Source organism: Aythya marila (assembly GCF_965140915.1).
Source record: "Aythya marila genome assembly, chromosome: 8".
In the NCBI taxonomy this organism is placed as follows: Eukaryota; Metazoa; Chordata; class Aves; order Anseriformes; family Anatidae; genus Aythya; species Aythya marila.
Window position 1 is genome coordinate 9,831,862 of NC_139049.1, and position 14,397 is coordinate 9,846,258.

General features: G+C 42.9%; 1 protein-coding gene across 1 annotated transcript in view; it reads left to right on the forward strand.

The window, feature by feature from the left end:
- The window catches only part of NOTCH2 (notch receptor 2), an 84,857-nt gene that overhangs the window by 30,233 nt on the left and 40,227 nt on the right, over nt 1–14,397 (forward strand). The window contains exons 6-9 of the mRNA XM_082766129.1: nt 9,961–10,194; nt 11,036–11,191; nt 12,306–12,494; nt 13,615–13,728. Coding sequence (XP_082622255.1) covers nt 9,961–10,194; nt 11,036–11,191; nt 12,306–12,494; nt 13,615–13,728 — 693 coding nt within the window. The remainder of the gene's footprint in view (nt 1–9,960; nt 10,195–11,035; nt 11,192–12,305; nt 12,495–13,614; nt 13,729–14,397) is intronic.

Sequence of the window (14,397 nt, forward strand, 5' to 3'; positions counted from 1 at the left end):
GGTACCCTTCCCCTTTCTCAGGGCTGGCTCTGGTCTTTGTTGGAGCGAGCCACTTTAACTCACTAATCTAGCAAAAAAATCCTGTCCAGCTGCCTTTTTTTTTTTTTTTTTTTTTTCTTGTTTGGGGTCAGGAATTAAAATTCATGGAGAGGTCTCACGAGTGAGCTGGTACAGAGAAAGCAATGGCAGCGCAGGGCTGCAAAGCTGCATGAAAGGTTAGGGTGTCCTTGTGAGGAGGTGGTGAGAGTGAGGCTTTAAGGGGTGCTCAGGGATTCCAGGCTACGATTCCGATAACGAAACAAGGCTGCCTTTAAAAGGCACCTGCTTACTGTGTTGATCTAGCCTATGCAGTTTTGTGTCAGGAAGGCTTTGGGTATTAAAGTAACGTTATAAAGCGCTGTCAGTGCGTTTGTTTGGCTTGGCCGAGGAAGACTCCTGCTTAGCTGTGGAAAGTTCTGGAGGATCAGCGTGAGCCTGGCCCAGGTCACCTTTCAGGAATGGAGCACAACAGAGTTCGGTATGCATCCTCCATCCAGTTAAGTCCTTTGCACTGTTTTCTCCTCAGGTGCTGCAGTGGGAGCAGTGGGACGAGTCTCGGGGTCTGGGGGCCGTGTGATGTCCGTGCTCAAGCAAATCCTGGAGGGCCAGCATTATCCTGCTGCACTGCAGGCCTGGCCTGTTTGCCTCCTTTCATTTCTGGCCCTGAGGGTGAGACTCCCATGGCAAGTGTGTTTGTTTAGGCTTTGTTTTTTGCCTGAAAAGGGGGCTCCAGCAAACTGTGTATCTTAAAATCCAGGAGACTTTTGTCTCCAGGAAAGCACAGCGTGCTAACAGCTGACTCCACCAAAGAACTCCAGCACTGGAAGCTAGCTTAAGAAGCAAATGTTTGTCTTGAGCAGAAAAGCTCTTCAGGCAGCAGGGCAATGCTTTTTAATTAAAATAGCTGCTAGCTTGGTCATATGCTCTTAAACACTAGCACAAGGGTTACTCTTTCTGCAGAGCTTTAGGCAGGAATTTTCAAACAGGGGAGTTAAGGATTCGATTCCTATTTAATTAGAGCAATATTTGCTCTCTACCTTCGTTTTCTTTGAAAATCCCAGCCTTAAACTCTGGGCAGACGTGACTTTTCTTTGCTAAGAAGGGAGGATAAACATCAAAAGGCTAATGTTTAACATTTTTATGTAAGATCGTACGCTCTGGTATTTTCTTTTGGAGACTTTCTTTGCTGAACACCAGCTTCCATATTAGAAAGTGTACAGTAACGAGCCTGCTTAGTGCTGGGGGGGGGAAAAAATACTGCCTTGCTGGAATACTGAGAGGCTTGAAATTTGGTGGCACTCCTGCCTGGTTGCCTTTCCCAGTTGTGCATTGATGGTGGACTTTTGGGTGCTTTTCCAAACTCGTATTAAAAAGCACTGAAGCCTGTTGGGTGCTAGCTGAGATCTGCCCGTGCCAAACTTGGCACGTTGGCCTGTGCTTAGCTGTCACTATCGCGAAATCTCCAAGAGGCAGCCCTCTGAAAGAGGCCGAGAGGGATTATGATTCTTTTTCTTCCTTCACGTTTGAGTTGGCAAATACAAAGGGAGAAGGGAGCATGTGGGCAGGTTCCAGAGCTGGCAGCTCGAAGCTTGGGTGTACAAATGATTTGAAGCATCAGATGTGACCAAACTTTATCCTGGATGGTTGGTGTTCTTGTGATGCCTTGTTCCAGCATTGCGTGGAGCAGGCTGATTTCATAAGCTCCGAATTGACACCATTTGTGCTTTATCCAGTGTGAACTCTCTACAGGTACACAACCTCCAGTTCGTTGCCTGCTCTTTTCTGTTTCCCTGTAGCAAGCCATGATGAGGAGGTAGCTGTAATAAAACACTTCAGGTGTTAACAGCCGAATTGATCCGATGACAGAACGACAGCATCTGATTTAGTCCATGCTACTGCCTCTTCCATTGTGCCTTTGGTGACTTTCCAGCCTGGGAAATGCTCTTTGTGATCGGATGTGCCAAATAATCTCTTGTGGAGTTGTCTTAAGCTTTCAGTACATCTTGCATGTGTTTGGCTCTCAAACAAACTAGACTAGACCACTCCGAGTCTGGGTTGGTGCATGTGTGCTCTGAGACCAGGCTAATAGCTAACAGTTGTTTTATCTGCAGCTGCCTTGTTTCTGGCAGTTTCTGCCCCTTCCATCATTCTCGGAATGAGGTGATTTGTCTTTGGGTAATTAATAAAGATGCGTTGCTGAGCTAGCTGGAGAATATGAAGCTTTTATTGCAAGGTTTAGCTTCAGTCATTACGTTTTGCCCTGCAGGACTTTCTGCTTGTTAGGGATTTCCCTGGTTTACTGGATTTTCCAGAGGAGCTTAAGAGAAGGGCAGAATGAAGGGTAGCTTGGTGATGTGTGTTTCCTTTTGATTACTTCTCTATCTTGGCGCCGTACCCAGTCATTTCACCAGCCTCTGCCATATTAAACCAGTCTATCATTAGTGCACTCGTCATCTTTCTTGAACACTCTTCTGTTCCTTCGTAATGCTGCCTCTGAGGAGCTCTGTCCGAGTGGCCCTCCCTCCCTCCCCAGTAGTCTGCTGAGTGATTTCAGGCGGTGCTTGGTGGATCAGGGCGTGCATAACTCTCCTAAAGCCCAGAGTTTTGTATTTGGAGGCTGTAAAATCCCTTGTAAAAGCCCATTAGTTCCAGTACATGCTTCCTAGTGTGGTTATGAAATTAAACTGTTTCCCCCATCATATGAGCCTAAAATAAACACAGATGTTTGCTCACTACAATTGCAGATTGATCTTCAGTTGTGTTCAAACTCTCTATTAACCTCTTACATTTTATATCTTGGATATCATTTGACATTCTTCAAGAGGAAGTAGATCTAGATAAAAACAAAACAGAAAACACCAAAACAAAGAAAATCCCACCTGAATTTTGGGGATGGTTGTTACCTCTTTGCTGCTCTATAGTTGTGTATTTCGGAGGGAATCAAGATGCTTGGGAAGGAATATTTTTTTTTTCAGCATGCCCCTTGCTTTTACAAGAGGAAAAGTACTTGGCTTCAGCCATTTTTTCAGTACTTAAGGAAGACTTTTAGTAAACACATGCAACTGGGGAGACTTTTTGCAAATATAAGCAGCATGGTCCACCATGAACTCCTGTGTGTGCCTGGAGCTGTCCTCGAAGCCGAAAGTAGCAGTCAGGTTCATCGGATTTCCTGCAGGAAGCTGTTGAGATGGTCTCATCAGAGGGGCTGGAATTTGGATGTGATTAGGACATGTGTGAGATCCCTGTCTGTCAGTATTGCCTGGTGGTTGCTCTGTGCACTCTTGTCTGTGTAAAGACACCACCTCTTCCAGAGAAGTTTGCAGTCCTTTGCTTTGATGATACCTTATGTCAGGAAAGCAAATCACAGCACGTGGCAAAATGTATGAAAGAAAACATTTGATCTTCCTTGCAATAAGTGTTGTATTGTACTTCTATCGTAATGCGTCTGTCTTGGTAATATTTGCTTTGTGAGTCTCTTATGAAATGCTTCCCTTCAGCCGGCCTGCTGGACTCCGACCTCTACCCCAGTTTCGGCCTCTTCGTGAAGAGGTGGTGGCTTCAGTGCTGCAAAGCGTGTTGGTAGGCTGAGGCTGTGCCACTGCTCTTTTACAGCCATTTGCATTAGTTATTCCTCCTTGTGGTCAGATATCTCATCGGTGATATTTATTTTTGGTGATGAAAGCTGTGGGTTGTGTAGAAGTCCCCACAACCCTTCCAGGGGAGCTGGAGTCTTTCCTCAAGGAGTGTCTAACCCAGGCTTTCAGCAAGAAGCCTGTTTGCTCTTCTATTTCATCTGCCATTTGTTGCATCAAACAGTGTCTGCTGTTGCACTGCCCAGCAACCTCACTTGGTTGAAGCTGTCTGAAGTTCTCTGGCTTCCTCTTGGATAATATAAATATTATTTTGTGAAAGATATTGCTGCCTACTGTTCATCTTTCAGGTCGTTAATTAGATGCTGCAGTGCCTGTATGTATCCATTAACTGTAACTTAGCTTTTTCAAGGGGTAAGAATAATTTTGTGGGTTAAAGATTAATTGAATGTTTTTACAAATGCACAAAACATGTGAAGTATTTTTTCACAGATGCCGTTTTATGAGAAGTCCTGATGGTTCCACACTATCTTCCCTATGCTTTTCCATTTACTAAGGAGCCGTGCAAAACAACTTGAGGAAACTGATGTTTTGACCCCACAGAGCAATGTGCTTCGGGTTACTCAAGCAATACAGGCGTTTTCCTTGCCTAAAAGGAAAGGACTGGACTGAGAAATGTCTTTCCCCAGACAGACGTGGTCTGTCTGTTGGCATCCTGAACGTCTGCGTGGATGGTTAGAGATGGGAAGGAGCAGTACGGTCCCCTGAGGTGCTGTGCTGGTTAACCTTCTGCTGTAATTAGAATTGGCCATTAACCCAAACACCGTTTCTTATCTCTGAGCCACTCGTTGAGCCTTGATAAGGCGCTGTTCACCTTGTGACTTAGCAGTGCTCTGAAAGAGGAAAAAAGTAAACAGTTCTAATGAGATGAGCTTCCTTCGGCTACACAGATTGCGTTCAAAGACTGTACAACAATCTTTGCAATACTTTGTGAAATAGATCTCCCTTTCCAAAAGATTCTAGCTAAATGTACTGGTTTGTAGTTTCCCGGATGGCCCTTCCATGAGATCTGGTAAGATCTTTGTGCAGGGCAGTGCTAGTCTGAGACAAGCGGCGTGCTGCTTGTGGGATACTGAGGGGATGGATGGGGGCAGAAAAGATGCCTTGAAACCTGAGGCTTCTCTCCCAGTGAGTCTCTCACAGACTCGAGGCACAGTCTGTGATTCTTGCCGAATTACCTTTCCCTTCTGGTATCACCAAGCTCTTAAGATACTTTGACTTCCAGGTCAGTCTGAGTCCAGTGCTGCGGTGGTCATGATTTTGAGAGAAATGGATGCAGCGATCTCCTCCCAGCTCAGTTCTCAAGGCACAGTAATGCATTTACAGCCTCCATCCTGCTAAATGCTTTTAGTGCATAAATCGTATGTGAGATCCCATCTCCGGAGGCTTTGGCGTCTGGTACTCCAGCTGTGCATCGGCAGTCTTTACTGCTGGAGAGCTGTTCAGAGGCCAAGAAAACTTTCTCCTTTACGGAAAATACGGTCTGCCAAAGATGAAGACCTCCGACTGAACTGGCAGAAAGTCCTGCCTGCGTTCAGCTGTAGGATCAGTCCGGTTTCCTGTCTTGGAATTGGGCTTTGTGCAAAGAGGAGGTCTTGGAATTGGGGTTTACGCGAAAGGTTCAGTAGGATCAGCGTTTGGATGCATCTGTTGTTGCTTCCCAGCATGGCTGTTTGGATTTCTTATTTGTCCAGAGCTTAATGCTCCTTTGCTGTAGGATTGCACTCACTTAACGCGCTGCCTTACCTTTTACATCAGCCTTTATTTTTTCTTGTTATCACAGGGGCTCTAGGAGAACAATCTAGCAGTTTCTCATCAGTGAGGACAGGTACAACGACATGAGGGACCCTGAGCCACTGCATCCTGTGTCTGCCAAAGGAGAATCTCCCCGAGCCCCTGGGCTGGCAGGGGGATCAGTCAAAGCAGCCCGTGTGCCTGGGCTACTTTATTCCTTGCAGCTTCTCTGAGGGGGAACATACGGGAAGTAACTAGTTTCATAGTGGGCAGAAAGCACTAAGAGCTGAGGGCTGTTCCCTTTTTCTACTTCTAGTTTTCAATTTTGAAATACCACATGGACCGGCTGTTTACTTTGTACAAGGTCACTCAGAACCTGAGTCGGCATTTTGCTGATTTCCCAGGCTCTGCAAATATCAAGGTCAGGTTAGGCTTTTATTAGTTTCTTGGAGTAATCTGTGCTTCCTTTCTTGTCATGTTCTAGATGCGTGTTCCTACATTCCCATTAAAATGCTGTACAATTAGGGTTTTTGAGCTCCAAGCGTTGTGTAAGGGCACACCATCACTGGTTGACGCTGCATTTACGTTTCTTTTAGAAATGCCGTTGAAAGTAGCAAAAGCAGAAGTAAAGAAATACCTATAGAAACTTCTAGCTAAACAGATCAAGAGTTTGCACTTAGAAGTTGAATTTGGGTTCTGTGAATGAAAGACTCAGTTTTTCCTAGCAAGCAGAAAACAAGGTTTCCAAGTAAATTACAAGTAAAATTACAAGTAAATAGACTTGGTTCAGTTACAGTTAAGCCAAGCTGCATCCCTCAAGTAAACCTTCAGAGATTTTTTTTGTCAGTTTAAAATTAATGCCTGTTTTATGTCATATACTGGGAGAGCCGTCGGTCTCTGCTGTGGAGAAGCCATTCAGGAAGCTGGCAGGACAGACACCACATTGAAGACCTAGGCTGCTAAAAACAGAAGCATCAAATCTTTTCTTTGCAGCAGCTGTCCAAAATACTCATCTGCTTATGTCATTTGCATAAGGAGTCGAAGCCTTTTCTGAGGGCAAACCAGCCTTTTCAGGGCCCTGACAGCTTGTGGCCATCCTTTAGGCTCACTGAGAAGTAAGTGGTGATGCTCCTTTGAGGGAGGATGTTCTTTGAATCCATTTATAGATGCATGCACATTTCTGAAAGTAATTCTTCAGTGCAGTTTTTTCTGATATTGACCCTTAATCCCATTTTATTACTACCTAAAGATTCAAAAATGCTGTCTAAGGAACCGATGGGTTTCTTAATAATGTGTCTTAATTTCTCTTCTGAAGACTTAGGGCTACAGAATGCATTTCTAAGCCACTCAACAGTGAGGACTTGAGCATTTTCAGTGAACTTGAAATGGCTTTATATTCTTGTCTATTCAGCAGCTCCTTTTTTTTTTTTTTTTTTTTTTTAAACTAACAAGTGCCTTGGACTTCAGTACTCTGGCATTTGTAGTACTTTAAAAAAATAAAAAAGTTCCTAAATCATTCAAGACGTGTTACTTATTTTGCCTGAAGGTGATGAGACTGAGTACTTCTGACTGTAATTAGGTTGATACGCTCAGCTTGCCTTATGCTGCTTTTGACTGTTATATCTTTGGCCCAGAACTTAGTCTGGATTTCAGTTATAACTTCAATGGAGAACATGTTTTTTTCATTAAAATATCCAATAGTAAAGTGCACTAGTTAATGGCTCATTTACGCCTCTCTCATATTGAGTTTAATTCCCTTTGTTTTTAAAACAAACTGCATTACGATGGGGCTGTGTTTGATTCATGATCCCAATTAAAGACAAATATGATTGATCTAGTAGCTCTATATTTTTCCTCTCTTGAGGGGGAGATGCTGATAGACCTAATAAAAGTTTGTTTAGTTTAGGATGGAAGAAATATGGAGTGGCCTAAGACGTGGTTATTACAAGTACATCAGTGATGTCACTTGATGCTGTCCTTTAGAGAAGCGGAGTAAAAGCGATAGGAAAAAATAAATAAGTCCTAAAATTTGATAATACTAGTGACACTTGAAATGGGAAGTTAAATAAACCCAGAGAGCTTGAGAGGGGTAATTTCCACATCTTTGCTTTTCTGCTTTTTTCTTAAAAATCAAAAAACAAACAAACAAACAAAAACTTTATACCTTAGGAGTGCTATTCAGTATATCGCAGGGCTAGTGACTTGGAGAAAGGCGTAGCAGTACTGCGTGGTTTGGCAACTGAGAACTGTCCACGCTCTAGGGACACCAAGTTTAAATTGGCTGCAGTCGCAAGAGGGATGTAGGTGCTGCAAGAATGTTTCTGCAAAACACTCATGCTGCGGATGAGCATTCATCAGTGTACGTTCTTTGATCTGGGTTGGGCCCCCTCCAAGAAAAGAAGGAAAATATCTGGTATAATAAGCAAATAACGTCTTGATTATTTTTCTGAAAGGAAGTCAGTTGTGTTGATGAGTTGCAAGATACGTACGACTGCTAGGAACCAGCCTGAGATAACTGACTCTTTTCTGTTTGGTTACTGATAAGCTAATGGAGTTGTTAATATTGAAAGCTAATGAACAAATGACTTGGACTGTGACAAATGCACGGTTTTGTTTTTTATAATACAGAGAGCTGTTTTGTAGATAGCAATATGAAGTGTTAATTTCCCTCCCACCCCCAACTGTTTCACTAAGTAATCTGGGAAGTGAGGTAATTCTGAAAACTCTGTTGTTGTTACTACTATTAAAACTTTATTTCATTTTTTTTCAAATGATAAAATCTTGGTTTTGAGGCAGTCTTGCTGTAGGAAGGAACACTTGCACAGGACAAAGTCGGTTGTGCAACTTCTTTCTTACTTCTTTTTTTTATTCTTTTGCCGCAAAGAGAAAAAATCCAGGGCTTACTGGACCAAAGGCTAAGACTTATTTATGTATTTTGAAAACGAAAGGAATCATGGTTTGAGTGTAACAACTAAAGATGGTTATAATGGTAGGCGTTTTTACATTTTGGCTGACAATAAATGTTTTAGTTCTCTATATCAGTGGACGGGGAGTGGTGATGCGTGCACTTGTGTCGTAATTTCTAGGCCATTATTAAATGCGGTGGCTATTAAGCAACATCTAATAAGTACTTTTAAATTGGCAATCCCGAATAAACCAGAGCCCAGGAAAATTGGCAGGAAAGATACGGGCCCTGCTCTTGAGTTTCTTATTCTTGGAATAAGAGGAGAATTCCAGACAAATATAAACGTGCACCTGATAAAATAGTTGCAGATGAAGAACGGGAGGATCTTGGTAATAGCAACGCAGTTACTTAAACTGCTCTTGGCCCAAGTCATGGAAAGCTACTGCAGTGAGGGAGGTCATGGTGTCAGCTGGAGGGGAAAGGGGAAAAAAAAAAGTCAAATGCAATCTTACTGTGTGATAAAGAGATCTTTTGGTGCTATGTATATCGCCCTTTTAAGAAGGGTGTTGAAAATATGTTAAAAGGAAATAGGGGGAAAAATAAAGCTTTCAGGGCTAGAGATCTAAATGTAACAAAGCTTAGAAATAGTTTATCAAAAAGAAGATTGTAGATCCTGACCAGTACTGTGTGGTTGTACACGTGTACCCATCTATCAGCCTGGGAAGAAACTAGCTGGTACTTAGCCATTACTTTTTTCTTCGTTGAAGAAACTCAGAATAAGAATGAATACCTTAAAACTTAAGTAAAAAAGAAAAAATTATTCTGAAGACTAAACAATGCCGTAAGTATTGGCTGAAATAAAATATTGATGCAAGTGGTTGGTTTTCCAGATCTTAATGTCAAATCAAGATGGATGTGGATGAAGAAACACTTCAGAAAACACAAATTGCTGAGTTTCTTAGAGCTGAAACTCTGAAATTCTGTGCCCTGTGAAGCTGACCTCAGTAGGTCATACTCAGTGGTTCTTTTCCTTTATACTCTGGTGCAGCGTACATTTGTTTTCTTCCCCCCAAGATCTTTGGTCATGAAAGTGTTTTATTGGAGAATAGTCATTTTGTCACAGTGGTGGTTTTGGGCTTTTTTATTAGCTTTTTAAGTTCAGCTCCTTCTTTGTAGCCATGTAAGGATGACAATTGACTTGTGTAATTTGACAGTGGTGCTGTTGGAAGTTCTTAGGCTTGTGCCTTTCTGAATGTCCTCGAAATCATAGAATGGGTTAGGTTGGAACGGCCCTTAAAGCCCACCAATTCCAAGCCCTCTGCCATGGGCAGGGACACGTCCCACCAGCTCAGGCTGCTCAAAGCCCCATCCAGCCTGGCCCTGAACACTTCCAGGGATTGGGAATCCCTTCCCTCACACTCTGTTGGCCACAGGTGTAGGACCTTGCAGTTGGCCTTGTCGAACGTTGTGAGGTTCACACAGGCCCACCTCTCAAACCTGCCAAGGTCTGAAATCAGAAGTGGCAGTCAATTTGGAGTAGTGTTTTGCTTGGTTTTGCTGTCCGTGCTAGAATCTTCTTGTATCAGAGTGCCTGAGCTTTTATTAAACTTCTTCTTCCTTTCTCTGTATCAGGCCAGTTTTGCACTGAAGATGTTGACGAGTGTCAGCTCCAGCCCAATGCGTGCCAGAATGGAGGCACCTGCACCAACCACAACGGAGGCTATGCCTGTGTCTGTGTCAATGGCTGGAGTGGGGATGACTGCAGTAAAAACATTGATGACTGCTTCACGGCCTCCTGTGCTAACGGATCTACCTGCATTGATCGAGTGGCTTCTTTTTCATGCATTTGTCCTGAAGGAAAAGCAGGTGAGGATGGAAAGCTTGGGTAGGTCTTGCACTTCATGAAATATGGATCTTAACTCTGAAGTTCATGCACTTGCTTAAAACCTTTTGTTATTTTACACACTTTGTGACCAACCAGAAGGACAAAAGGAAGCACGTACTGTCCATGAGCAAAGACCTCTTAAACCTCTGTAGCTAGGAACAAAGAAGTATTTGTACTAAGCTGGAAGAAACAAAATAGTACAACTTATGTTGCAAGGAAAGCAGATGCTTTTCAGCCCATAGCAGGGGCTGTATTTGTCTGAGAATTCACATATCAATGTGACTTGCTCTGTGTCATTCATGGTAACTGTACTCAGAAGTCTAGGAGGCAAACTTAGGTGTTTGTGAGTGAGAGTGAGCTTACTGACATAATGGGAAATTTGCTGTTCTAGGGTAGGTTTAAATGTCCCATAACTACTACTGGAAATACGGGTGATCGGTATATTTGATTTAAGTAAGGGTTTTCAGCTTCGCGTGCACCTATGTCCTGTGTTTTTAGCTGTCAGAAAAATCATCATTCCTAAGAGAGAAGAGCTAGTTAACTGCTCCCAGGAGGAGATTTTGGTGGTAATAAGTAATTGCAGCACTCCAGGGTGCTGAAGAGACCTCTGAAGTCACGGAGTCTGTATTTAAATGTAATTTTTTTATAAGTGTGTGGACAAATCCCTGTGGTAGTCTATGGGTTGAAGCCAATACGAAACTGTTTAAGTTTCTGGCTGTGGGAGTCTTCATCCTGGTATGTCAAATAGATAATTTGATTACATAATGTGTTCTGGTTGCTGTGTCTCACTTTTTTTGAATGGACTCTTGTCTGCCTCTCTAGGTCTTCTGTGTCACTTGGATGATGCATGTGTTAGCAATCCATGCCAGAAGGGTGCTCTGTGTGATACCAATCCTGTGAATGGACACTACATCTGCACCTGTCCTCAAGGCCATAAGGGAGCAGACTGCACTGAGGATGTGGATGAATGTGCAATGGGTAAGTTCCTTTTTGCATTCTGTGAGTACGCTCACAGTGGGTTGTATTGTTTGCTTCATAAACTAATGGAGGCACAATGATACCCATTTTGTCATAGCTTCTCAACAGAAGTGAGCCTCCTTTCCTGCTCTCCCCCTTCCGTTTCAGTGTCTCTAGAGGAGTTTTAAATACTGTGTGAGACTTGAGGCAAAGAGCTCAGTCAGAGTGGCTGTCCATGTTTGAACTCCTAGCCTCTGGAATATGGAAAGCAGTGAGATGAGGGACTTGACCACTTTTTTATTGTGCAGTGCTGTGTGAGGAGTGTGCACAAACAGATGCGATAATTAAGCTGACACTTAAAACTGTGGAATACAACAGAAGTACCTCGGTTTGCGTGGGGGCTATTGCAGCTTCCTCTTGGTAGAGAGATACAAAGCCTCTTTGACAGCTGGAATAGGGCTGGATCTTTTGAGTTCCTTCTGAGACTGGTGTTTGCGTGGGCTCTTAAAGCTGTAATTCTCTGATGACATCCTACAGTGTTGCTCGGGGGATCAGTTGGGCTTTCACAGACTTGCTGATAGTTTTCTGTGTGCTAGTTCCTGCTACTAGAGTGTGCCACGTGAAGCTAGGACCTAACCAGCACGGAACTGTTAGAAAGCACTTCGAATTTCACTCCTTAGCCTGCCTTGGACTTCTGGACTTTTTTTTTTGGACCTGCCCTTTTGAAAACACAAGAAGGATTAGTTTGGTTGTTTTGTGGCTGTGGCAGCATCTCGACAGCCTCAGGAGTGAAGTACGAGATGACCTAGAGATAAAGCCTTCAGAGCATCAGTAACTCTAATCCTTGCCACTCAGTGCTCTGTTCTTAGTAACTGCTATTAGTAACATGGACCTGAGTTGCTCCTGTGGTCCACTGGTGATGGTGGTAATATTTCTTTTTGCCTCTGACAGGCAAGTAAGTGCTACATGGTTTTCTTCAGCCACAGTATCCTTTCCCAGTGGGATCAACAGTCCTTCCCTCTCTATTGCTTGTCAGTAAGGAATGACCGCTGGAAAAGACCGTGACTAATAAGGGATTCTGTGGCTTTCCTGGTCAGAGGAAACGTTTTGCCAGACACACTTATCTTTCTTGCAGCAAATAGCAATCCGTGTGAACATGCTGGGAAGTGCGTAAACACAGAAGGCTCTTTCCACTGTGAGTGTTTGAAGGGCTACACAGGACCTCGCTGTGAAATGGACATCAACGAATGCCATTCAAATCCGTGCCAAAACGATGCCACCTGTCTGGATAAAATCGGAGGATTCACGTGTCTATGTATGCCAGGTGAGGGGAGCTTCTGACAAGGCTGGGACTTCCAGCACAGGTGGAAAAAAAAAACTCAGCAGGTGCAGTACAGGAAAGGTTGCCAGCTCTGCTGGGGTGGAACACCAAATTGCAATGGGGTGAGGCTAAATGAAGCACAGAGAACTTTCTGTGGTGGCACCAGCCAGGTGGAATTGGCATTTGTGTGGGGCGGTAGAAAGCAATTAGAGGACAGAGAGAAACTGATCTCTGTATCAGTGAAGGAAGTCAGTCCACCAGCTACTATACCCCGTGCAACACACGTGTAGAAACTTCTGTTTGCATAAGCAAATCAGGTGCAGACTTTTGGAGCCACTGTGTTTTCTGATATATATACATTCTGGATAAAAGTGTTCAGGTGTTTTTTCTGCTTAAAATACCTCAAACGATGCAAGTTCTCTTTGACCTAAGAAGCTAACTAAAAAAGTTAGTCAGTCGAAGTTGTGCTTGTCCAATATTAACATGTCCAGCATACCAATGACCTATGTAGTCTGCTATTTTGCTTTCTGAAAGAAAGTGGTAAAAAAAAGAGGGTGTACGTTGCCAGCTGGACAGTTGTATATAGTATTATGAAAGAATTGTGACCCCTGCAGGTGATTAGTTAATACCATGAAAACTAGAATGAATTTTGATTAATATCAAATCTGTTCTGAAAGGTAGAACCAAATATTTCACTCCTCTTAGCATTTTTCTTTTATTTGTCACAAACGTGAGGGTTTTTTAGCTGTCTGCTGAGATTTTCTTTACTTTTTACCTTATATTGTTGTACACCCACATACATTGATATCTACCAAAGCGGTGAAACATAATCTTATCTAATGGAAGAAAACATTAGCTGTGAATTCGGCACAACCTTCTCCTGTTACCACTGATTAAGTAAGCACATTCAGCCCCTGTAGAAAAGCACACAATCAGCACCCGTTTTCAACTTCTGGTGAAAATGTACAAGAAAACGTACCTCTTACCTCATAGGTTCTGCCCAAACTGCAAACTGTACTGCAGTGAAACTAGGATTGGACTTTCACCACTGATATAAGAGGCAGCTTTACTCTCAGGGATGCTTTCTAAGGCCTTCAGTCACTTTCTTTTCCTTAAAAAACAGGTTTTAAAGGTGTTCACTGTGAAGAAGATATTGATGAGTGTCTAAGTAATCCATGTGTGAATAATGGAGAATGTCTCGATAAAGTCAACCGGTTCCTCTGTGTCTGTCCTCCTGGTGAGTACTTATTTCTGGAAGCTTTTTTTTGCTTCACCTTACCAAGAACTTGATAGGTAACCAGTGAGAGAGTGTGTGCTGTGTGTTTCGTGGGAGTTTCTGTAGCCTTAGTTGAGTATGTTTGAGTTAGTTGCATAATTCTAAACACGTTTTAAAAATCAGAGCCTCTGCATGCATTTTGATTTATTTTTTTTTGAGGTTTTCAAACAGAAACAGGTTTTCCATCAGTATAGCTTGTGGTGCTTGCATGAAGAGGGAGGGTGGACTGGGTCTCCACTTCAGGGAAAATAAAAAAGGATAAGTGTTGAGCTGAGGGGGTCAGCATTAACTGTAAACATCATTGTCTTCCTGTTGGCTCCCAAAGTTTTGAGATCAGAGTATACTTGACAAAAGCCTGTTCTGCAACCCTTTTTACTCAATAATGACTTTCTGGCCCATATCCCACTCTTCCTTTGTTCCTTCCTCCAAAAAACATTCCTGGAGTTCTTGATTTTTTTTTCCTATTACATCTTGAAGTGCCCAAGGATCTGCATCATGTGACAAAACCTATTGATAGTTGGATTATTTCAAGAAATGTATGTAAAGATACAGCACTGCTTTGTACCACCTTCTCTGCTGCTGTAGTAACTCTAGTCTGAAGGCTGTAGTAAAGTGTGTGTTATTGTTTTA